The sequence below is a fragment of the Phyllobates terribilis genome, unplaced genomic scaffold (genome assembly GCF_046119375.1).
Source record: "Phyllobates terribilis strain yellow unplaced genomic scaffold, ASM4611937v1 Scaffold_5__5_contigs__length_657084704, whole genome shotgun sequence".
Lineage (NCBI taxonomy): Eukaryota > Metazoa > Chordata > Amphibia > Anura > Dendrobatidae > Phyllobates > Phyllobates terribilis.
This window is the reverse complement of record NW_027362765.1, coordinates 579,355,755-579,382,530: the sequence shown is the minus strand read 5'-3', so window position 1 is coordinate 579,382,530 and position 26,776 is coordinate 579,355,755. Positions and strand designations below refer to the sequence as shown.

General features: G+C 43.5%; 1 protein-coding gene across 1 annotated transcript; it reads left to right on the top strand.

Annotated features, from left to right (window-relative positions):
* Positions 1–26,410, top strand: LOC141271667 (uncharacterized). Its single transcript, XM_073681707.1, has 4 exons — positions 1–105; positions 222–436; positions 838–1,468; positions 26,383–26,410. The coding sequence occupies exons 2-4, from the start codon at positions 241–243 to the stop codon at positions 26,408–26,410; spliced, it is 855 nt and encodes a 284-aa protein (XP_073537808.1). The 5' UTR covers positions 1–105; positions 222–240.
* The last annotated feature ends 366 nt before the right edge of the window (positions 26,411–26,776 follow it).

Below are 26,776 nucleotides of genomic sequence, written 5' to 3'. Positions count from 1 at the left end.
AGGTCCTAGCAGGAGACAGTATTCTGGATAGTAACTTTACTTTCAGTTCAGCTGAAGAGACAAAGAGAACAGACGCAGACATACGAGCTCTGAAGACTCATACAGGTATGAATTGTTATGAAATAGTTTAGCTGTCTGTCAACTGATTCAGCCCACCTACTTTTGAAGGTGGCAGAACAGTTATTATTTCTTTTAGTTTTCATTTCATTTCTATTTTTCAGCAGGGAACTATATAGAATTATGGAATTTGTGAGGAATATGGAGAGAAGACGTTTGATAAAGCCTCAGGATATTCTGGATACTTTGCAATCCATACCGGAGGATGAATCGGAATCCGAATTGCAGGAACATGTATTTGATTCTGACAGTGATGAAGATTTCATTCCTCAGAACATATCAAGTGAATCTGAAGACTCAGAAGGAACAAATCCAGAAGGTAAGTAGTTATGTGTATTTATTTGTTCTTCCACACACTGAGTTAGGGCCTGTGCACACTAGCAGAATTCTAGCTGAATAGCCATCTGGATATTCTTGCCGCAATACAGGCCGTACCTGCCCGCTCATGCCTGAAGCTCCGCTCCGAACCCCGGGCTGGAGCCGCTGTCAGGGAAAGAGCAGCGCTTGCTTACGCGCGAGCACGGCTCCGTCCCAGACAGCGGCTCCAGCCCGGGGTTCGGAGCGGAGCTTCAGGTATGAAACTCCGCTCTGTACCTGAGCGGGCAGGTACGGGCCGGATTGTGGTGAGAATATCCGGTCGGATATTCCGCCGCTAATCCAGCCAGTGTGCACGGACCCTTACAAAACAAAAATTCTAAATATTCATCAACTTTTTTACAGATATTCCAAGCACATCAACTGGGGATCGGGCTCATGCAGTTATGTTGCCTCGTGACCATCCTCCTGGTCGTGGACAGAAAAAATCAGCAAAACGTCGCAGAAATGAAAGAACAACAGATAACGATGGCGGCGAAGGTAATGCAACAACAAACACCAGAGAAGGCGAATCTGAAGGAATACTAGTTTCAGCGGATGGTATTCAATGGAAACCTGTTGAAATTGGAGAACACTTGCCTGGTAGGCGTGACAGCCAAAATATTCTTCGAGAAGCACCTGGCCCTACAGGATACGCCAGAAGAAATATCATTATCGATAGTCCTTTGAGCGCATGGCGTTTATTTTTTGATTCATATATATTGACACATATAAAGAACTGTACGCTTGCAGAAGCATGCAGGAACAATAATTTACAGTTTACTCTATCTGATGAGGAGCTAGATGCATTCATTGCGATATTCTATGCTCGTGGAATATCTGGCACGAACCGTCACTCGATTAGCAGTATTTGGTGTAATGACTGGGTAATACCGTTTTGCAAAGCGACAATGTCTAGGGACCGCTTTGTTGAAATTATAAGGTTTCTCAGATTTGATGAGAAATCTACTCGATCGGAGAGACTGCAAACGGACAAGTTTGCTCTATTTTCTACTGTGTGGGACAGGTTTATTGAAAATTGTATTGCGTGTTACAAACCTGGCCCATACATAACGGTGGATGAGCAACTTTTCCCAAGCAAAACTAGGTGTCCATTCACGCAGTACATGCCTTCCAAACCAGATAAATATGGCCACAAATATTGGCTAGCTGTTGATAAGAGGAGAAAATATCTGGCAAATGGCTTCCCTTATCTAGGCAAAGATGACACACGCCGTGCTGAGGACCGTTTAGCTGACCATGTGGTAATGAAGTTATTGGACCCGTTTTTGAAAAAAGGTCGCAATGTTACAACCGATAATTATTTTACTTCAGTAAAATTAGCTAAACAGCTAAAAAGCAAAGGAACAACCATCGTGGGAACACTGAACAAGATAAGGCGAGAAGTGCCTAAAGAAATAAAATCCATGAAAGAGGAATTGTACAACACTAAAGTGTTTAGAAATGAAGCCAATTTTACACTTACAGTATATCAAGGAAAGCCCAACAAAAATGTTGTCATTTTGAGTTCCGTCCATCCAGATGTTGCTGTTGCGTCTGATTCCGCTAAAAAAACTCCAGAAACGGTAAAGTTTTACAATGAAACAAAATATGGAGTAGATGTAGTGGATCAGATGGCACGAAAATATACCACACGAACATGCACAAGGAGATGGCCTGTTCATGCATTTGAAAATGCCTTAGACTTTGCGGGTATAAATGCATGGATAATATTCAAGGAGATTACCCACCAAAAAATGTCACGCAAGGCATTTTTGCAAACGCTTGTGAGAGAGTTGAGTGGTCCTTATGTCACAGATAGGGAAAAGGGTTCCACGTCCCAAGTTGCTACATGCTCAGAAGTGATGGTTCAAACAAAATTTTGCCAGATCAAAAAAAAGTGCAAGAAAAATAGATCTGTCGGAAATTGTAAGACTTGTGGTAAGTCTTTGTGTGGGCAATGTACTGCCATAAATCAAAGGCAATGCCTAAAATGCGAAACACCAAATGTTTAGAAGGTGAATTCTGTGCCATATTTTCATTTTTATGCTCCTCCACATACATTTTCTCTGCTTTTTGTTCTTCAGTTGTTGTTTATATGTGTGTACTTGAATAAAAAAAAATGTTTGAAAAACGTCTATTATAATTATTGTTATTTTCTGTAGAAAAATAAGAAAAGCAGAAAAAAAACAATCAAAAGCATTACTGTTGGATCTCACAATAATAATACATTACAAAAAATATAATTATTAATAAATAACCACAAATGAAACTCTAAAAATAAACGAAAACAAGCAAGGAGTCAAAATGACTCCTTTCAGTAGTTCTAGGCGGGGTCACGAGTCCAGTAGTCCTAGTGTTAACCCAGTGTGCCGTCAGCGAGATGTACGATCCCTGCCCACAAGCACTTGTCCACGTGTCCATGGTTAGGTGGACTTTCCCTGTATCTGCATTTTTGAGGGCACGGCTAATGTTGTTGGACACGTGCTTGTGTAATGCGGGGACGGCACACCGGGAGAAATAGTGGCGGCTGAAGATCGAGTACCAAGGGATGGCCCTACCATCAGGTTGCGGAAAGCTTCCATCTCCATGAGCCTAAAAGACAATATTTCGAGTGCAAGCAGTCGTGAAATGTGGGAATTTAGTAGTGTGGCCTGTGGGGCATTGGCTGCGTATTTGCACTTGCGTTCCAAGGACTGGGGTATGGACAATTGAACGCTGCGCTGGGACACGGACGTGCTTGCCTCCCTCCCTCTGTGTGCTGCTGTCCTCGCTCTGCATGTTCTTCTGCCAGGTTGGGTCAGTTACTATATCATCTACCACCTTGTCTTCCACTTCCGCATCCTTGTCCTCCTCCGGACTTTCTGTCAATTGTGTCACATCATTGTTCACCTGTTGTGACACTTTCCTACCGTCGCTTTCGTATGACCGTGGCTGCTCAAATATTTGGGCATCACTACATGCAATCTCCTCTTGCCCCACTTCAAGTGGACCCGGCGAGAGGCTCGAATCTATAAATGGAAAAGTGAACAGCTCTTCAAAATGTCCAAGTGTGGGATCAGTTGTCTCTAGTCACTCGGCATGGTGGGAGGAAGGAGGATCAAGTTGAGGAGTATGCAGTCCAGACTCACGGCTACTGGGACTTGACCATGTGGAAGACAGGGTGGTGGTGGTGGTGGTGGCTAAGTGACTGGAAGCATTATCTGATTTCCAACCAATAACCTTTTCACTCTGCTCTGTGTTCAATAGTGGTGTTCTGCGGTCCCCTATTAATTGGGACAGGAAGGTCTTGCGAGAAGATGTGGATGTTTGTTGTGGCACAATTTCAGCTTGCCCGAGGCCTCAGCCTCTGCATGCACCATCACCATCACGTCCAGTACGGGGAACACGTACCTTGCCCATTTTAAATGGAGGACAATATCTTCCATACTCACTACAAATGGCTGAATTTGGAGTGAACTTATATGTGATCCGTGTGACGGACAAACCACAGTTTTATATAGCTGGCCTGTAGGTAACTATTTTTAACAGCAAACTGGTGTCAATAACTTCACTGACACACTGAAACAAAATTTTAATGGAGGCCAGAAATGGCAATATTTTCAGCGCAATTATTTGTGATCCGTGTGACGGACAAACCACAGTTTTAAATAGCTTTCCTGGCAACCGCTGAGCATCTCGAGCAGTGAGATGCTCGGGTGAGCACCGAGCAGTTGCAAGCATGCTTGCTCATCATTAATATTAACCCCTTCACACTCGAGCCTGTTTTCACCTTCATTACCGGGCCAAATTTCACATTTCTAACCATTGTCATTTTACGGATCCCTGTGATTCTGTGAACGTTTTTACATGACACATTGTACTTCATGATGGTGGTAAAATTTATTTGATATGACTGTCATTTATTTGTGAAAAAATCTGAAATTTAGCAAAAATTTTGAAAATTTTACAGTTTTCAAACTTTAAATTTTTATGCCTTTAAATCAGAGAGATATGTCACATAAACTAGTTAATAAATAACATTTCCAAAATGTCTACTTTATATCAGCACAGTTTTGAAGCCAATATTTATTTTTCATTAGGAAGTTATAAGGGTTAAAAGTTGATCAGCGATTTCTCATTTTTCAAACCAAATTCACAAAACCAATTTTTTTAAGGGACCACATCACATTTGAAGGTACTTTGATAGGCCTTTATCACAGAAAATACCCACAGGTGACACCCCTCAAGGTGCTCAAAACCACATTCCTTCCGGTGCTTCACAGGAATTTTTGGACTGTGGAAGAAAACAATGAACATTTAACTTTTTTTCACAAAAAATTAAATTTAATTTTTTATTTTTGCAAAGGTAACAAAATTTGTTGTGTAATGTCTCCTGAGCTTGTCGATACAACATATCTGGGGAAAAAACACTATTTGGGTGCATGGCATGTCTCGGAAGGCAAGGAGCGCCATTTAACTTTTTGAATGCAAAATTTGCTCTAATAATTAGCGGACGACATGTTGTATGTGGAGAGCCCCTAATGTGCCTAAACAGTGGAAACCCCCACACATCGCATCATTTTGGAAACTAGACCCTGAAGGAACTTATCTAGATGTGTGCTGAGCACCTTGACCTGCCAAGTGCTTCACAGAAGTTTATAACGTAGAGCCATGAAAATAAAAAAAATCCCTTTTTTCCCACAAAAATGATTTTTAACCCCATTTTTTACATTTTCAAAGGGTAAAAGAAGAAAATGGACCGCAAAATGTGTTGCGCAATTTCTCCTGTGAACGTAGATACCCCATGTGTGGGAGAAAACTAGTGTTTGGGTGTATGGCAGGGCTCAGAGAGGAAGGAGTGACATTTTGGAATGCAGACTTTGATGGAATGGTCTGTGGGTGTCATATCGCATTTGGAGAGCCCCTGATGTGCCAAAAGACTGGATAAGCCCCATAAATGACCCCATTTTGGAAACTAGACCTCTAAAAGAATATATTAAGCTGTGTGGTGAGCAACTTGAACCCACAGGTGCTTCACAGAATTTTAAAACATGGATCTGTAAAAATGAAAAAAATAAATTTTTCCCACAAAAATATTTTTAGCCCCAAATTTTAACCCCACATGTGGTTGAAAACTACTTTTGATGCACAGTGCAAAGATCAGAAGTGAAAAAGCACCATATTCGAGTTCAGATTTTGCTGGAGTGGTTTGAGGGTGTCATATCATATTGGCAGAGCCCCAGAGGTGCCAGAAGAGCAGACCCCCCATAAGAGACCCCAGTTTACAAACTACACCTATAAATGAGTTAATCTAGGTGTGCAGTGATCATATTGACACCACAGGTCAGTCACAGAATTTGATACCAGTGAAGAAAAAAATAATTACATTTTTACTATCAAAATTTTGTTTTAGCTTCAGATTTTAATTTTTTTACACTGGGAAATGGGTAAAAATGCCACCAAAATTTGTCCCACAATTTCTGCTTATTGTAGAAATACCCCATATGTGGCTGTACAGTACTGCTAAGCCACTCAGCGAGACTCGGGAGGGACGGAGCGCTATTTGCCTCCGGGAGCGCAGATTTTTCAAGAATAGTATGCGGACTCCATATACAGAGCTCCAAAGCGCTAGAATAGCAGAATCCCCCCTTAAGTGACTCCATTTTGGAAATTATACCCCTTTGGGAATTTATATAGAGGTGTAGTGATGATTTAGACTCCATGGGTGTTTTCTAGAAACAAGCAGCAGTGGACGTTGCTGAGTGAAAATGACAAACTGCTGTTGTAGTGACCAGTATGTTGTAGTGAACAGTACATTGTGCTTAGCTCATGCTTCTGAAAACATGAACTCTGTAAATAAGACGGACTCTCATTGCTACAGAAATGCCAAACATGTGGACGCTACATGTGGTTTAGGCACACTGAGGCTAAGATGGGAGGGTGGAATTTGGATTTGGGATTGTAGAATTTGCTGAATATCTTTTTATGGTGCTTTTCCAGAGCCTTTGTGATATCAGTAACGCGAAAGCCCCTATATTTCCAATGACAGATGACAGATCTGAGTTTGGACTTGCTTTTTTTGTGGATTGATTTGAAGCTTTTATTGGGCACATTTTACATAACATTTTGGATCACATTTATCCTGCACTCCATGCTGAGCACTTACAGGTATATCTGGGTTTCCATCTAAATCTTCTAATGACGTGATTCATATGAAACCCCTGAGGGATTAATTCACTATAATGAGTCAACAGTTACTGTCTGTTTGGCCTCTGTTCAGTGTTGTCCTTTTCAGAAGTGCACAAAACTGTGGCCATTGGCACTTTTATACACGCCTAAAAAGAAGAACACCGCCAAATCACAGGCCAGACAACATCCACAGTGCCTCCATCTGCCTCATTATAGGGAATCTTCCACCACAGGTTCCGTCTGAATCACATAATTCAGAAATTTACATGGAAACCCTGGTGAAAGCGTACAGCGTAGAGCGCAGGATAAATGTGAGCTAAGCCTTACCGCAATTTTTGGGAGGCAGAATGAGAAAATCAACAGCAGTTCAAGAATGGATTTTATTTATTTTTACGTAGTTTCTCGTGCGGCATAAGTTATTAGATGACTATTCTTCAGGTCGGTGCGATTACAGCGAGACCAGTATTATATGGGGTTTTTATGATTGGCATCTGTCACACACTAAAAGACGCTTTTATTGCAAAAACTAGTTTTTGCATCGCCATATTTTGAGAGCTACATTTTTCCAGATTTCAGCCGACAGTCAAGTGAGGGCATGTTTATTGTGGGATGATTTGTCGTTTGTATTGGTACCAATTTCGGGCATGTGACATTTTTTGATCTCTTTCTATTCTGATTTTTGGGAATGTTGAATGAACAAAAACCAGCAATTCAGGAATTGTTTTTGGGGGTTTTAGTGAGAGAGTCTTATAGGTCAGGTTGTTCTAGATGCGGTGATACCAAATATTTACTTTTTTGGTTGTTTTTTTTCATAAAAATATTTATTTATATGTACAATGTATATATTTTTTTATTATTATTATTATTATTTTGTGATTTTTTAAAAAAAATATTTTTACAATTTTTTTTTCACTTTTTCTTAATTTTTCACTTTGCCCTACTATGAGACTTTCACTTTTTTCAGCCTGATCACTTATAAGGCATAGAGATGCAGCAGCATTCCTATGCTGCATAAACTGTCAGTGCTGCACTAACAGGCAAACATGTTAGATCATGCACTGTGCATGATCTAGCAACTTTGCAAGCTCTGGTGACCCAGATGTCATCATGATGATAACGGGTCACCATGGCATTGGCCGGGTCCCGCGGCTTTGTTCCCTCTGCCAGCACACTAAATGCTGCGATCGCTGGGATTGCACTGCTCCCGGCACTGAGTCCCGGGTGTCAGCTGTGCGAGGATGATTGCCATGACGTATATATACTGCACTGGTCGGGAAGTCCCTCCCAACGATGACGTATACATACTACAAATGTCAAGAAGGGGTTAATACAGGTAGTTGACTGATCAATTGACCCACAGTAGAAATTTTATAATGGCACAGCAGCAGTCAACAATGGGCCGTGCATGAGGTATCTGGGTCTGGGCCAGCATTTACAGCTTTGAATTTAAGTTCAAAGTAAGATGAGGTGGGTGAGGGATTGGTGTAGGCCTGCTGTGATGGGAGCCTTGATACTACATACAGTAGCTCAAACTGCTTTTCTGCTTAGCCACACTCATGTGGCACAAATATCAGCTTCGTAGACTACTATTGTTAGAAAAATTTAAGGATAGTAACACAGGTAATTGACTGAAAGTAAGTGTAGGCCTGCCAATCTGGGAGCCCTAAAGCTACAGGTAATACAAATGAAGGAGACCCAAGTTGTAGTCCAAAAATTTCCAAAAATTAGGGGCAGGCACCACTAAAGTGGCGTCAAATTCCCCAGAGTACAAATAATATAATGGGGCTCTTACATCCCTTATACTACAGGCAATCCACCAAATGTTTTCAAAAAATTGTTGGTAACATCAGGCACAGATGCTGCAACAAATGTGTCACAGACTGCAATAAGGCGAGATCAATGCAGCAGACTAAAAACTACACCATCACCAAGTCTTCACAGTCTGCGATTGGGGAGAAAAAGTCCTTGGAGAGCCATGACTTGTTCATCTTGATAAAAGTTAGGCGATCTGCACTTTCAGGGAACAGCCAAATGTGCTTATTCTTCAGGACACCACCAGTAGCACTGAAGACACGTTCTGAGAGAACACTGGTTGCCGGGCATCTAAAAGGCATGACAGGCAAGCTCGGGTCACTCTTCCATTTTTGAAGACCAAAATGCAAAAGGGTCCAAACCACCCCGGATGGCATTGATATTGAGCTTGAGATACTCCTGCACTATCCTCTCCAGTCGATTACTATGTGTCAGACTTGTACTCTGTTGTGCTGATGCATGGCCTGGTCTAAAAAATGTGTGAAACGACTGACAGAAATTGCTTCTGCCACGTATACTGCTGCTAATGTTTTTGCGTTGACGACTCGACGTTCCATGGGTTGGAAGTCTAGAACTGCGATGCACACTGTGTGCCTCACTGCTGTCTTGAGGAAAAATACTCTTAAGATTGTCTACAAGCATGTTTTGATACTCCAGCATGCACGCGTCTCTTTTCAGGGGGATAAAAATCTGGTAAAATTTACTCTTGTACCATGGATCTAACAGAGATGCAACCCAGTAAGAAGCTCTATTTTGAATCCTAACAATACGGGCATCATGTTCCAGATGGTGCAGCAAGAAGGCACTCGTGTGGGGCACTTCAATGAGATCCAAGTCCATAATGTGTTGGTGGCTGGGTAATGCTGAAGCTTGCTACCTCTGTCCCCTCCCGCTAACTACGGACAACAGAAAGGCCATCATTATCCTCTTCATCCCCTGACTGTTGCGTGTCCATCACCTCTTCCTCCTTGACCTCCTCTTGCAGACTATTCAAAGTGTGCTCAAGCATGTAGATGACCGGAATAGCGATACTGATGACGGCATCATCAGTGCTAACCATCTTAGTAGTCATTTCGAAACTGTGCAGAAGGATGCAGAGGTCATTAATCTGTGCCCACTCCACAAGCGTGATTTGTGCCACATCCATACTGCATTGGTCCAGGCTATTTAAAATGAAATACTGCACTGGGGCTCGTCGCTGAAACATGTGCAGTGTGGAATAAATCCGTGTCTGCACATCACATATCAACTGGTTAACCGGTAGGTCGAAAGACCTCTGGATTGATGCAAGTCGATGATCCGCAGGGTGCAAATGGTGGAAGTGAGCAAACAGCGACCTGCAGCAGCGCATCCAGGCCAGGATAGTGGTGGAGAAATTGCTGTACCCCCAGGCTGAGGACATGAGCCATGCAAGGCACGTGTGAGGTTGTCATGACATAGGGCCGCCACCATGTTCGCACCGTTATCGCACACGGCCTTCCCTGGCTCCAGGATCAGTGGAGACAACCATTTCTCAAACTCGGCCTGGATAGCTGTCCACAACTCTTGAGCTGTTTGATTGCGATCTCCAAAGCATATTTTCTTTAACACTGCCTGACTGCGGTGAGCCCTGGCTGCGCAGTATGGAGGTGGGGAGATTCTCTCTGCACTCTGTCTCATTAAGGGAGAAGTTGAGGGCGCAAATGAAGGCCCTAGAGGAGGTGGAGAAGGTATAAGCAGCGGAGGAAGTGTTAGATACAGAGATTTGCACAGCAAAGTTGGGGATTCCAATACTTGTGAAGCAGCCCCTTCCCGCCTGCCCCCACAGCCACCAGAATCACTCTATGCCCAGTCAGTGAGATGTAACACCCCTGGCTATGCTTGCTTGTCCTGGTGTCAGTGGTGAAATGTACCCTGGCAGACATAGATTTTTTCAAGGAACGGGTGATGTTGTCTGCAACATGCTGGTGTAGCGCTGGCACAGCTTTCTTAGAAAACTAATGGAGATTAGTCAACTGGTACTGGGGGACTGCGTCGGCCATCAACTTTTGGAAAACTGCCTGTATTCACCAGGTGGAAAGGCAGCATTTATGTGGCCAACAGAATGGAGATGGTGAAGTTCAAGCTCTTATCTTCGGCATATGTAGGAGAAAACAACCTTTCATGTGACCACTTCTGCAGGACTAAGGGCTGGCTGCTGTGCTGAGAGAGGCTGGAGTAGGGTGAACACGAGAAACTGCTGGACTGTGAGTGAGATGCAGGTGGAGATGTTATGGTGGATTGAGAAAGATGTGGTGGGCTTGGTGTCTGAGATCAGTCAAAAACAGCAGGCATATCCCCTTCGGTAACAGCTAACAGACTCTCACTCACCCCAACTGTTGCTGGTAAACAAGTGGAGGTTCTGTGGCCAGAGACCTGTGTGAGAACACTTGCCACGGTGACAAAGAAGGATGAAGCAACAGATGCGATTGATAGGGCAGCCAGTGGTTGGCGAGGTCTGCTAAGTCGCAATTTAGCGCTGTGAGATTCCCATACTAATGTATGTTGATCGCCCATGTGCCGGTTCATGCATGTAGTAGTAAAATTATTGGAATTTTTGACTCTACTGAGTCGTTTTTACAAAGTCGGCAGATAAAGTGAGTTGGATCATTTTCTGCAGTCTCAAAAAAGGCACAGGCTAGGCAACCCTTGCGGCCCCTGCCAACTGCAGATCCGCAACCGCTGTTGGCCATAGCCAGAGTTGTGGCTGAGGATGCAGTGCTTGTCATGGTTGCATCACTCCGTATCTGTGCAAGAAGCTGCAACGTTACCTCCTCATCTTCCTCCTCCACCTCCTCTGCTGAGCTACTGGGTTCACACCAAGTGGGATCTACAACCTCTTCGCCATCCTCTCTGTTCCCTCACTCCTCGCCCTAAGAGTCACCCTGCTCCTCTTCCTGTCCTGACAGCACAATGCAGTCCTCATGCAACTCAGTATCTGAGTCTCATCAGGATCACCTCCACCCCCGAGGGTTTACTTCATGTGAGGAGGTCAGGATTCTGCTCGGACCCTACTTTGTCCGGCCCCTGATCCAACTGAAAAAAATGTTGTCCATCGATGCAGATGCTTTCCTCCTCTTGAATCTGTGAATCTTTCGAGTAGACCTCTGATTCCCATTGAATAGAATGTGTGAACAGCTCTGCAGACTTGCCCATCTGTCCTTTCCCACAGTGAGTTGGGCAGTTGGAGAGTTGTGACGCGGGGGAAACAAAGGTAATTGGGGTTCCACCTCTGAGGACTGTACTGTGTGTGATGTTAAGGTGGGCAAAAAGTAGGAAAGGCCACTTGATGCAACATTTGCTATCCATTGGAGCACATGCTCTTTCTGGCCCTTATCTACAAGACGTACCGCTGTGCGGTTGTCAAGGAAAGGGAGTGGAGAAGCTTGTCCAGTAACAGAGGTTGTCAGTTGTCTTTGGATAGAACGAGCTGGTGTTTGTTCAGTAGAGCTTTCAGTAACATTACCACATACCTGATGTATACCTCGAACACCAAGCCTATTCCCTCTTCCACCACAACCTTGCTTTTTCCCACTCATGTTGGATATACCCTTCCCTTCTTTTAACCAGCTGTTTCACAACCCTAATAATAATAGTAACTTTTATTTATATAACACCAACATATTCCGCAGCACTTTACAATTAAGCAAAATATATTTACATATATAGACAATAAATTCAGTACAAGGTAAGACAGTTTCATTAGTTACATTAGGAGCGAGGGCCCTGCTCGTAAGCTTACAGTCTACAAGGAAATAGGGGGACACAATAGGTGAAAAGTGCTTGTTATTTCAGGTCTAGCAATTATAATAAATAGGGATTTTTATATAAATCTGCATGATCCGGTCATCAGGCAGTATGTTTAAGTGCAATTACCAAGTATCAAGTGCCCTTATCATGTGTATGGACAGTGTGGAGATAGATGAATAGAACAGAGCAGATTCTGAATAATATTTAAAAGCATGGAAATGGGGAAAGTTAGGTTTGTGAGTTGAGGTGGTAAGCTTTTTTAAAGAGATGGGTTTTTAAATCACGATTGAAGATGTGGGGGCTAAGTATAAGTTGGATCATCTTGGGTAATGCATTCCAGAGAACTGGCACAGCATGAGAAAAGTCTTGGAAACAGAGATGCAAGGTTCGGATTGTAGAGAATATTAGTCTTAAGTCATTTGTAGAATGGAGGGCATGTGTATGGGCAGTAGACAGAGATGAGGGAGGACATATAAGGTGGTGCAGAACTGTGGAGGGCTTTGTGGGTGAGAGCGATGTATTTATATTGAACCCTGTAGCAAATTGATAACCAGTGTAATGATGGGCACAAGATGGAGGCATCGATGAAGCAGCTGGACAGAAATACAATCCTAGCTGCTGCATTCAGGATGGATTGGAGAGGAGAAAGTTAGGTAAGAGGAAGACCGATCAGAAGAGAGTGGCAGTAGTCCAGATGAGAGTGAATAAGAGCGACAGTAAGAATTTTAGCAGTTTCAATAGTGAGAAAAGGTCGGATTTTGGAGATGTTTTAAGATGCAGGTGACAAGAGCCGTTGAGTGATCAGATATAGGGAATGAAGGAAAGTTTAGTGTTGAATATGACCCCAAGGCAGCTGGCGTGCTACTTGAGAGTTATGGTTAAACCCTCCAAGGTAATTTAAAATGTCAGGTAGAGACATGGTTCAGTTTTGGAGAGATTCCATTTAAGATAGAGGGAGGACATGATGTTAGAGACCATAGACAAACAATCCTTGGTATTTTGTATTAGGGTGGGGGTGATGTCAGGGGAAGAAGTATAATTGGGTGTCGTCAGCATAGAGATGATACTGGAACTCAAATCTACAGATTGTTTGTCCAATATGGGGCTGTGTATAGAGAGAAGAGGAGGGGGCCTAGGACTGAGCCCTGTGGAACCCAATAGTCAGGGGACAAAGAGATGAGTAGGAGCAAGTAAAAAATACAGTGAAGGAGCGGTCAGAGAGGTAGGAGGAGAATCAGGAGAGAACGATGTCCTTGACCCTGATAGAGCAGAGCATAGTGATGAGGAGCTAGTGATCCACAGTGTCAAATGCAGAGAGATCCAGGAGAACCTTAGGCCCAGACCTATCAGTCACATGTCACTAAATTAACAATCAGTATTTATTCACTGGTATAGTGTAGCTGGAGTACACAATTAGCACATAAGATTTAGATCCTGAAATCTGGACTGGGGACTGGACACCACAATCAGCAAAAAAAATTAGATGTTGAAATGTGGACTGGTGTCTGGACCACACAATTAGCAAAAAAAACAATTTAGATATTGAAATGTAGACTGCTGGCTAGACCGCACAATTAGCACAAATATTTTAGATGCTGAAATGTGGACTGGCGTCTAGACCACACAACTAGCAAAAAAAATTAGATGTTGAAATGTGGACTGCTGGCTGGACGACACAATTAGCACAAAGGATTTAGATGCTGAAAAATGGACTGATGGTGGGACCACAAAATTAGCACAAAGGATTTAGATGCTGGAAGGTTGATTTGACACAGGATTCTATTTATCTAAATTAGCTGACAATAAACCGCCTAACTAATTAACTACTTGCAGCAGCAGCCTCACTACGCTGTTACACTGACAAAATGGCGCCAAAGCCACATGTCCACTTTTTATATGGAGATTCTACATATCTGTTCTATATATCTATCTATTCAATTATAATGGTATGTGCACACGGTCAGGAAACGCTGTGGATTGGACGCAGCGCACTTTAATTAATATAGTTATTTCCCTATCCTGTACTGTCCCTGTAGTCCTGTGTAGTTTATATGATACCATGGAGCTACTCTGGTACCTGAACAGTTTTCCGAGATCTGCGTTTCTGAACAAAAACCTATCTCCGAAGTCTACGTTGTCCACACTGTCCGTCAGTCTTGGAATACTTCCTGTCTGTCACTCCACTCCCGTGTCCCTATCCAGTGAACCTAGCCCCTGGGATCAGCAGCTGCGGTACCAGAGACTGCCTAGGAGTGATACCTGGTAACTACCTGCAGCTCAAGCCTGACTCCACCATCTGGAGCTCCAGTGAATACACCAGGTAGTCACTTAGCTATGCCCCTCCTATGCAAGCCTGGCCCAATGGCACAGTGGGTTCACGAACCACATGCGCCACCAGCGAGTGTGACAAATTCTTATGTGTGAACCCAAACTTACTTGAAGTGGACTGATAAACCTCCAGCCCAGAGAGAGTGATCTTAGTCACAGGACTGTGACTACTCTATAGAGCTGGTGAGCAGCAGCATCATCAAAGAAATAAGCTGGTCTGGCTTGTAAACAAAGGCCAGTAATATGGGGCTATAATCTAGTAGGAGACAGAGACCAGGGAAGGACTGACTGAGAAGTGTGTAATGCCAGCAAAACAGACAGAGGCAGGTTTCAGATGATGGTGGAAACCTAGATGCAACTTATGTCATGATAGGACTGAAAAAGCTGTGTCAAGTGCCAAAGTCCTTTTTTCAATTGACATTCTGCAAATTTACAAGACTGCTACATCATATTAGAAGATCCTTGTAAATAATGTTCAATTTAAAAAAAAAATTGATGTAATCAGCGTATTGTCAGTTATACCTGGCAGGGGGTGACAGCAACTTGAGTACCTTCTACTGAACTTTTACAAATGCAAATTAATGCAGTCTATTTTTAAATAGTATGTTGAATATTAGACAGTAAAGGAAAAAAACTGATTTTAAAAATTTACATTGTTCTTTGAATTTAGACATGCTTCTGGTCCACCTAAAGGGACTATTCTATAGCAAATTCAAAAGCAGGAGGTTCTATAGAGACATTCTTGAGTGAGCTAGAACCATAATCAGCTGTGGATTTCCCTTGTTAAGATGGTATTTATTTTTGTGGGATTATTAGGGGCACTGGCAGCAATTCAGGGTACAAATAGGCAGTTGGTATAAATCCTGCATACTTGTCATTCATATTCCACATGGACTTCTAATATTCCACCTTCATCGTTGGGTGAGACTGAACATTTTTTGTTGTTGACTTGTGTGGAGCCACCCCCGTAGTGTTCGGGTTCGGTTCGGTTCGTCGAACACCGGGATGTTCGAGGAACTGTTCGTCGAACTGTTCGTCGAACACCTTAGAACACCGTCGAACACCGTTAAAACCAATGGCAGGCAAACAAAAACACATAGAAACACATAGAAAACACCTTCAAAGGTGTCCAAAAGCTGACAAACTGCTCAGAAGACGCTCTCTTTAAAAAAGCCGGCCGGCAATTCAGCAGCGGCATACACCAGTACCCGACAATTTAGACAAGAAGGAATAGAGCATCACACATAGATTAGATAGATAGAAACATGTCAGTCACATATATATGAAGTACAGTGATAGTGTTGCTTACTGTACTTGTCATTTAGTGTAAAGGATTTATTTAAAAAAATAATAGTGTTTTCATGCACCGTCTCTTTAAAAAAGCCGGCCGGCAATTCAGCATCTGTACCCGACAATTTAGAACAGAAAGATAGAGCATCACACATAGATTAGATAGATAGAAACATGTCAGTCACATATATATGAAGTACAGTGATAGTGTTGATTACTGTACTTGTCATTTAGTGTTAAAATAAAGGATTTATTAAAAAAAAAATTATCGTGGGGTTCCCCGTAACTTTAGTGTCTAGCGGAGGTTAAGCAGACGGCTGGGGCAGATGTTTGAAGCCTGGGAAGGGGGTAATACTCATGGAGCTTCCCAGGCTACTAATTTCAGCCCCCAGCTGAATACCTAGCCTTTACTAGCTATTAAAATGGGGGACCCCCAAAAAAAATGACGTGGGGTCCCCCCTATTTTAATAGCTAGCAAAGGCTAGGCAGACAGCTGGGGGCTGATATTAATAGCCCAGGAAGGGTGCCATGAATATTGGCCCCCTCCCTGGCTAGAAACACCAGCCGTCAGCCGCCCCAGAAATGGCGCATCCATAGGATGCGCCAATTCTGGCACTTAGCCTCGCTCTTCCCACTGCCCTGTAGCGGTGACAGTGGGGTAATAGGACTGGGGTTGATGTCAGCTTATAATACCAGCTGACATCAAGCCCAGGTTAGTAATGGAGAGGCGTCTATAAGACACCCCGATTACTAACCCCATAGTCAAAGTTACAAAAAAAAACACAAACACCCAGAATAAAGTCCTTTAATTGAAATAAACACACAATTCCTTATTGTTCTAAATTAAACCATACTTACCATCACGCCCATTCCAGCTGAAGCCAACGATCTCCTGCAATAAAAGAAAAATAATAAAGCAACCTCATCCTTACCTTTCCATGGTTCCCAGGACAGCTTCAGCTCTGCTACATTGAGATGACAGGCTGGACCGCAGCAGAACGCTGCCATCCAGCCTGTCATCCCGCAGACACTGAGAAGCGCAGGAATGCTTCCGCTCCTCAGTGTCTCTCTGTGACGGCATAAAGATGAGCCGACAATGAACTCAGCTCACCTCATGCACGTCACTGACAGCGTGGGAGAATTCTCACGCTGAAGTGCTGAGTGCAGGAGAATTTTCCCACGCTGTCAGTGACGTGCATGAGGCTGATATTTAAATTTGGCGCACAAATCGGTGATTGGTCGTGGGCAGCGTCCGCGACCAATCAGCACGGTAGTGTTTAACTTTGGCGGCAAGATCAGTGATTGGTCGCGCGCCAAGACCGTGACCAATCACCGATTTGGGCGCCACATTTAAATATCGGCCGCGACCAATCAGCACAGCGTTGTTTAAATGTGGATCCAAGATCGGTCATTGGTCGCGGCCGATATTTAAATTTGGCGCACAAATCTGTGATTGGTCGCGGGCAGCGTCCGCGACCAATCAGCACAGTAGTGTTTAACTTTGGCGGCAAGATCAGTGATTGGTCGCGGTCAAGACGGCGACCAATCACCAATTTGTACCGCACATTTTAATAGCGACCGCGACCAATTGGATGTCAGCGCCGCTCCCCGGTCCTCCCTTCACACCCTAGCCGCATGGATGTCAGCGGCGCTGCCTGTGCGGATACTTCCGCTGCGAGAACCCGGGACATGAGCGGGCGCTCGGAGCAGAAGTATCCCGACCCACAGCGCCGCTCCCCGGTCCTCCCTTCACACCCTAGCCGCTGATGTCCCCACAGTATCCGCATGGTGTTACAAAGGTCCGGACATTTGTGTTAAAAATCGCTGATTGGTCGCTGGCGCTGCCCGCGACCAATCACCGATTTGGGCGCCAAATTTAAATATCAGCCGCGACCAATCACCGATTTGGGCGCCAAATTTAAATATCCTCCGTGACCAATCACCCATCTTGGCTCCACATTTAAACACCGCTGTACTGATTGGTCGCGGACGCTATTTAAATGTGGCGCCCAGCGTCGGCGACCAATCAGCACAGCGGTGTTTAAATGTGGAGCCAAGATTGGTGATTGGTTGCGGCCGATATTTAAATTTGGCGCCCAAATCGGTGAATGATCGCGGGCAGCGCCCGCGACCAATCAGCGATTTTTAACACAAATGTCCGGATCTTTGTAACACCATGCGGATACTGTGGGGACATCAGCGGCTAGGGTGTCAAGGGAGGACCGGGGAGCGGCGCTGCGGGTCGGGATACTTCTGCTGCGAGCAGTCGCTCATTTCCCGGCTTCTCGCAACGGAAGTATCCGACCAGGCAGCGGCGCTCCCCGGTCCTCACCAATACGATTAGCTGATTGGTCGCGCTCTCCGCACGCGACCAATCAGTGATCTTGGCGCTAAAGTTAAACACCGCTCTGCTGATTGGTCGCTGACGCTGCCCGCGACCAATCACCGATTTGGGCGCCACATTTAAATAGCGGCCGCAACCAATCAGCGAGCTTGGCGGCAAATTTAAACAACGCTCTGCTGATTGGTCGCGGACGCCAGACGCGTCCAATCAGTGAGATTGGCGCCAAATTTAAACAACGCTCTGCTGATTGGTCGCGGACTCCAGCCGCGACCAATCAGCGAGATTGGCACCAAATTTAAACCCCGCTCTGCTAATTGGTCGCGGATGCCGGCCACGACTAATCAGCATTATTGGCGCCAAATTTAAACACCGCTCTGCTGATTGATCGCGGTCGCCGTCCGCGACCAATCAGTAGTATTGGCGCCAAATTTAAACCCCGCTCGGCTGATTGGTCACGGTTGCCGGCCGCGACCAATCAGCAGCATTGGCGCCAAATTTAAACCCCGCTCTGCTGATTGGTCACAGTTGCCTTCCGCGACCAATCAGCGATTTTGACACCAAATTTAAACACCGCTCTGCTGATAGGTCGCGGCCGGCGATTGCGACCAATCAGCATTATTGGCGCCAAATTTAAACCCCGCTCTGCTGATTGGTCGTGACCGCCGGCCGCGACTAATCAACATTGTTGCCGCCAAATTTAAACACCGCTCTGCTGAATGGTCGAGGTCGTGACCAATCACCATTATTGGCGCCAAATTTAAACACCGCTTTGCTGATTGGTCGCGACCACAACCTATCAGCATTATTGGCGCAAAATTTAAACCCCGCTCTGCTGATTAGTCGCGACCGCCGGCCGTGACCAATCAGTGATATAGTCGCCAAATTTCAACACCGCTTTGCTGATTGATCGCGGTTGCTGGCCGCGACCAGTCAGCGATTTTGGCGCCAAATTTAAACACCGCTCTGCTGATTGCGCCGGGTCTGCCGCATACATATTCTAGAATACCCGATGCGTTAGAATCGGGCCACCATCTAGTTTCATGAAATAATTTTAAAAAAAATTGACGTGGGGCTTCGCACTATATTTGTGTCCAGCCAGGTACAGCAGGCAGGAACGGGCTGCCCCCCAACCACCAGCTGCCTATTTGTACCTGGCCGGACACAACAATATAGGGAAGCCCTTTTTTTCTTAATTATTTCATGAATTTCATGAAATAATTAAAAAAAAAAAAATGTGGGGCTTCGCCCTATTTTTGTGTCCAGCCAGGTAAAACTAGGCAGCTGGGGGCTGGAATCTGCAGCGCAGGGAGACCCAAGCTTTCTGGGTCACCCCAGCTGCAAATTGCAGTCTGCAGCCACCCCGGAAAATGGCGCGTTCATAGAAGCGCCATCTTCTGGCGCTGTACCCAATTCATCCAGGGCCCTGGAGCGGTGGCTCACTGGGTAATAAAGGGGTTAGGGCCAGCTTGGCATTATCAGCTGGCCCTAAGCCCGAAATTCATGGGGTCACGCCAATATTAGACATGACCACTATGAATTTCTAGTAAAGTATTTAAAAAAAACACAACACCCAGAAAAAAGTCCTTTAATTGAAATAAACACACAATTCTTTATTGTTCTAAATTAAACCATACTTACCATCACACCCATTCCAGCTGAAGCCAACGATCTCCTGCAATAAAAGAAAAATAATAAAGCAACCTCATCCTTACCTTTCCATGGCTCCCAGACAGCTTCAGCTCTGCTACATCGAGATGACAGGCTGGACCGCAGCAGAACGCTGCCATCCAGCCTGTCATTCCGCAGACACTGAGAAGCACAGGCATGCTTGCGCTCCTCAGTGTCTCGCTGTGACGGCATCCAGATGAGCCGAGGTCATGTCCAATGAACTCAGCTCACCTCATGTACGTCACTGACAGCGTGGAAGAATTCTCCTGCACTCAGCGCTTCAGCGTGAGAATTCTCCCACGCTGTCAGTGACGTACATGAGGTCAGCTGAGTTCAATGGACATGAATGAGCTCACCTCATGCACGTCACTGACAGCGTGGGAAAATTCTCCTGCACTCAGCGCTTCAGCGTGAGAATTTTCCCACGCTGTCAGTGACGTGCATGAGGTGAGCTCATTCATGTCCAATGAACTCGGCTCACCTCATGCACGTCACTGACAGCGTGGGAAAATTCTCACGCTGAAGCGCTGAGCGCAGGAGAATTTTCCCACGCTGTCAGTGACGTGCATGAGGTGAGCTGAGTTCATTGGACATGACCTCGGCTCATCTGGATGCCGTCACAGCGAGACACTGAGGAGCGCAAGCATGCCTGCGCTTCTCAGTGTCTGCGGGATGACAGGCTGGATGGCAGCGTTCTGCTGCGGTCCAGCCTGTCATCTCAATGTAGCAGAGCTGAAGCTGTCGTGGGAACCATGGAAAGATAAGGATGAGGTTGCTTTATTATTTTACTTTTATTGCAGGAGATCGTTGGCTTCAGCTGGAATGGGCGTGATGGTAAGTATGGTTTAATTTAGAACAATAAAGGATTGTGTCTTTATTTCAATTAAAGGACTTTATTCTGGGTGTTTGTGTTTTCTTTTAACTTTGACTATGGGGTTAGTAATGGGGGTGTCTTATAGATGCCTCTCCATTACTAACCTGGGCTTGATGTCAGCTGGCATTATAAGCTGACATCAACCCCAGCCCTATTACCCCACTGCCACCGCTACAGGGCAGTGGGAAGAGCGAGGCTAAGTGCCAGAATTGGCGCATCCTATGGATGCGCCATTTCTGGGGCGGCTGACGGCTGGTGTTTCTAGCCAGGGAGGGGGCCAATATTCATGGCACCCTTTCTGAGCTATTAATATCAGCCCCCAGCTGTCTGCCTAGCCTTTGCTAGCTATTAAAATAGGGGGGACCCCACGTCATTTTTTTGGGGGGTCCCCCATTTTAATAGCTAGTAAAGGCTAGGTATTCCGCTGGGGGCTGATATTAGTAGCCTGGGAAGCTCCGTGGGTATTACCCCCTTCCCAGGCTTCAAACATCTGCCCCAGCCGTCTGCTTAAACTCCGCTAGAGACTAAAATTACGGGAAACCCCACGCCAATTTTTTTTTAAATAAATCCTTTATTTTTACACTAAATGACAAGCACAGTAATCAACACTGTCACTGTACTTCTTATATATGTGACTGACATGTTTCTATCTATCTAATCTATGTGTGATGCTCTATTCCTTCTATTCTAAATTGTCGGGTACCGCTGCTGAAATGCTGGCTGGCTTTTTTAAAGAGACATTGCATGAAAACACTAATATTTTTTTTAATAAATCCTTTACACTAAATGACAAGTACAGTAAGCAACACTGTCACTGTACTTCATATATATGTGACTGACATGTTTCTATCTATCTAATCTATGTGTGATTCTCTATTCTTTCTATTCCAAATTGTCGGGTACCGCTGCTGAATTGCCGGCCGGCTTTTTTAAAGAGACGGTGCATGAAAACACTATTATTTTTTTTGATAAATCCTTTACACTAAATGACAAGTACAGTAAGCAACACTGTCACTGTACTTCATATATATGTGGCTGACATGTTTCTATCTATCTAATCTATGTGTGAAGCTCTATTCTTTCTGTTCTAAATTGTCGGGTACCGGTGAATGCCGCTGCTGAATTGCCGGCTTTTCATGTTTCACTGTGAGCACTGTTCCCATCGATTTGGGCATTCACTGTAATGCGACAACCACCATGGCTGTGGCATTACAGTGAGTGGCAGACAATCCCTGCATGATTTGTGCTCTAAATAGCGCCAGACATGCAGGACACGCTTTTGGTGCGCGAACAGTTATCGAACATAACCTCGAACAGCCGAATTTTTTGCAAATCGTTCGGGTTCGTCGAACAACTCGAACACCGCCAAAACAGCTTGAATTTGAGATTGGCGAACAGTTCTAGTCGAACACCGCTCATCTCTATTGTTGACCACTGGTCTGATCTGGAGCACTTGGTATAAGATTGTTTCTTTGGTTTGTGACTAAATGGATTCCATCGACTTAGCATTCAGTAGTTTGGTCTTATTGTTGCCTGCATTTTTTTTACTTTTCACTACATTTTTTAAGGCACAGTTCTGTAGAATTTACTTTTTAAGATATATTTATGAAATAATTAAGCTTTATTATTTTTCTCACACTTGGTATTCTCTTTATTTTAAATCTATCTAGCACCATACTGATTTGTGTTTGGGTTTGTAGTAATTTGGGTGCAACTTAAATAAAAAAAAAAAGTGAGTTTTTTTTCTTAAATCCCGCTGAAGAGGTACCATGAGAGTTAAAAGGGATAAAAAGGATAGGACTAATACTAGCAAATGATGAGCTGTATTTGGTTTATGATTGAAAAGAGATAAATCTCCCTTTATTATCTGAAATATATTGAGATTATTCAGAAAAAACAGTAGAGAGAATTACAAAGATGGAAAGATTTACCAGAATCAATAATAGGGAGAGCCTATCTCAACGAATACTGGCTTGACGAGACCAGTTCTGCCCCCGAGGGTGACGTAGTGTTACAACACACACTAACAGTGATCTCTTGCACCGGTTCATTACTATTGTTACTCGTTACTATTGATCTGTGCCGTTGAGAGAGCGCACTATTTTTGTGCACATTACACAGTGACAGAGCAGGGACCTAGCCCAGCTCCTGAAATGAGCATCACTGATGATGCTTCACTTCAGACAGCGGGCCAGGGATGTGGCAGTTACTGCAGCCTTTGCCCTCTGATAAAGTTTCCTTTGAGTATCCCAGTATGTGCTGGGATTCTCAAAAGAAGCATCATCAAAAAGGAAGTTGTAAAAAAAAAGAAATAAAAGCAGTTACCTAATATAGTTACGGAAGGATAGGGAATTTTTAATTAAAGTATATTAGTATATTAGATTATGGCATTAAATAGATAGACATTTAGGATAAAAAATTAAGTTGTATTTCAGACCACCCCTTGAGAACTCTTCGCCCCAAAGCCTCTTTTCAACTCCCTGGCCAGGCCAAATTTTCTAATTCTGACCAGTGTAAATTTTTATGGTAATAAATCTGGAATAATTCAACATATCCCAGTGATTTTGAGATTGCTTTTTTGCACCACATTGTATTTTATGTTACTGGTAAATTTAGGTCATTATTTTTTGACTTTATTTGTGAATATATCAAAATATTGGTGAATATTTTGAAAATGTTGTTATTTTCAAACTTTAAATTTTCATGACCTTAAGCAAGATAGTTACATCACACAAAATAGTTAATAACTAACATTTATCACATGTATACTTTACATCAGCATCATTTTTTTAAACATATTTTTTTGTTAGCAACTTAGAAGGATTAAAAGTTTTTCAGCAATTTCTCATTTTTCCTACAAATTTTGTAAAAACTATTTTTTTAAGGGACCACTTCACGATTGAAGTGATGTTTAGGGGCCTATATGACAGAAAATACCCCAAAACGACCCCATTTTAAAAACAAAAGTGCTCAAAACACATTAAATCAAGTGAAGCACCTAAAATGCTAACACAAGTCTTGAAAGCAATGTGGAAGGAAAAAATTAAGATTAAAAGTACTCCCTCAAAAAAATTGCTTTAGCACTAAGTATTTCATTTTCACAAGGGTAACAGGAGAAATGAGCCCCAACTTGTGTTGTGTAATTTCTTCTGAGTATGTTAATACTCCATTTGTGGGTGAAAACTACTGTTTGGTCCACCCCAGGGCTTGGAAAAGAAGGAGCACTATTTAACTTTTGGAGCCCAAAATTTGTTGGAATAGATAGCTGATGCCATGTCATGATTGCAGAGTCTCTGATGTACCTAAACTGTGGAAACCTCTTACAAAGTGATCTTAAAATTGCTGTTGGGAAAAGACACCCTTAAAAATGAGAAACCTTGAGCAGTTTGCAAAAGAAGAGTGATCCAAAATCCCAGATGAGAGGTGTAAAAAGCTTGTTGATGGTTATAGGAAGCGATTGATTGCACTTATTTATTTCAAAGGGTGTGCAACCAAATATTAAGTTGAGGGTGCCAATAATTTTTTCCGGCCAATTTTTGGGCTTTTATTTGAAATTATGTCCAATTTGCCCTTTTCTCTGTTTTTTTGTGTTGTTCCAATATACATAAAGGAAATAAACATGTGTATAACAAAACCTGTATAATTGCAATAATTTTCTGGAAGAAATACTTCATTTTCTCGAACAATTTCAAGGGTGCCAAGTTCCAACACTTTCGGCCATGACTATATGTGGTCATTGGTGCAATTTCTGCAAGCTCAGATCAATTCCCCAGCGGCAATTTCTTTAATTGTGTCTATAAAATGACACTGTTGCAGCAAGAGGGTAAATAACCCCAAAATATCTCAAGACCCGTTATTTATATGTAGGGAAGCAATGGTAATTTAAAACATAACCTTTAATTAATTAGATTTAAGAATATACAACACTTAGTAAAACCAAAGTAGTACCTAATCAAGGTCAATATAGAAGTATAACAATGTCCAAGACAAAAAGTATATGATAATACTCAAAAATACAGTGACACTGTCGTACCAAAAAGGACTGAGAGTGAGGCTCCAAAGAGAAGAGCAAATTAGCCTATGGAGCTGACTCCTTCTCCCAATAATGAATACTCATATGAACCATTTTCAAACCATAAACAATGGAAAAGACATCAATATGCATCTATCTATATATGGAAAAAAACAAAACAAGGAGTGTGTTTAGTGACCCCAATGTTCAGTGTATCTAACCATGTACATATCAGTCACTAGACAGAGTAGGTATATGGTGTGCATCCCATTACCGTTAAGCAAGACAATACATTCCATATAAATCACCCCAATGGTGAATAAGACAAAAATTAAATATAAAACGGAACGTCCTCAACCATTGTAGTAATCTCCATGGTAGTTAGTCCTGGGGCTGTCTCAGTGGAGGGAGCCATCATCCATAAGGAAACGCAGCAGCATATCAGTGAAGGCATATGGTTCTGCACCTATTTAGCCCTAAAGGGGAATACTGCTCTGCCCTGTTCCCAAAGGCTCTTGCCCTGACAAGGACAGTCCACAGCTACCACTACAAGACACAAACCCTGCACTTGCCCTCAATATGCCTCTCATGCATCCCAATGCGTTTCATCCTTCACAGGAATCATCAGGGGACATACGTACATGACAAAGCTGGATACTATGCTATTCTGCTATATTAGGAGTCAATGTGTATGCCACTACATGCTACAAGGGAGCGCTGAAAGGAGTCAGTAGAGGGGATATATATATATATCAGAGTTATTCAAAGGAAATCACAATCAGGTGACTCAAAGTTGTGTTTGGTCCAATCTAAATTGCCCCAGGTGTAAATGTAGATTAAGAAACCACCATCTTGGTTCATGACTGAGGAATAAAGCCATGTGGACAAACGATGTGCATCCAGTTCAGCACCCCATAATAAAGGCACACATGTCACCCCTAGAGGCGGGGGTCAAAGTAGGCAAGGACGCTGTCATTCCTGCCTGAGTTGGAGCGCTCATCTGGGATGCATACGTCATATCTGGTCCCATGATTCCATACCAGGCCCGGATACCAATGTGGAACGCACGCTGGAACGCATGCGTCACATGTCAGGGCGTAACTATAATGACGTCACATCCAGAACTATTGGTGAGCTGGGCAGTTAATTAAAGCGCTGGCTTTCACCATCATACAGATCCGGGTTAGAACGCATATCGAGATGCACAGGTCACATCCAGTCCTTTGGCTGCAGGCCGAAAAAGGATGTCAGCATAAGACCTAGACTGGATGGCAGGCCCTATATCCTGGAGTGTCAGAATGATGACACCATAAACGATGCTGCCATTAAGCCAGTCTGTCAATCAGGAAGCACCTCAATGAGCCGCCCACATATCAATCCATGGCTATCTGCTAATTATTTACTACAAATCACGTAGAATAACCCCCCAGAATCTTCATGAACAAGTATAATACAATGCAATATATAAATGCCAACTAGGCAATGTGTCCATAAGGTGGTATAGATAACTTAACCTATGACAAGGATTATAACAAACGATCATGGGGTAAATCAATGTAGACATACAATGGTAGCATAGATCAACGACCAATCACATATTTGATATGATCATATGTGGAAAGTATATCATTCTACTATACCTAGGAATAATCAAAGTGTGAAAGAAATTTGAGAAATAGGATTACCACTGGCTGTGTGGGATGGAATGTTAAAAATGAATCGTGGAGATATTATTTGTTAGTCCCATATCTCAAGTATAAGTAGAGGCATGGGGGGAATATATGGTAATTTCCTAAATGAAACAGTTATATGTAAGCTGTTCATTGAGACCCCTGGGTGTGACAGTGTCCAGGTAGAAGATCTATTTGGCCTCAGCCTGCAGTACCAATCTATCCCAATCTCCTCCCCTTTGAGGTTTAGGTATCCGGTCAATGTCCATGAATGTGATCACTTTCACATTGCCCTCATGGTGGTTGTTAGCATGTTGGGCGAGAGGCGTATCACGAGTGTGCTCAATGTCTCCCAAGTGCTCACCAAT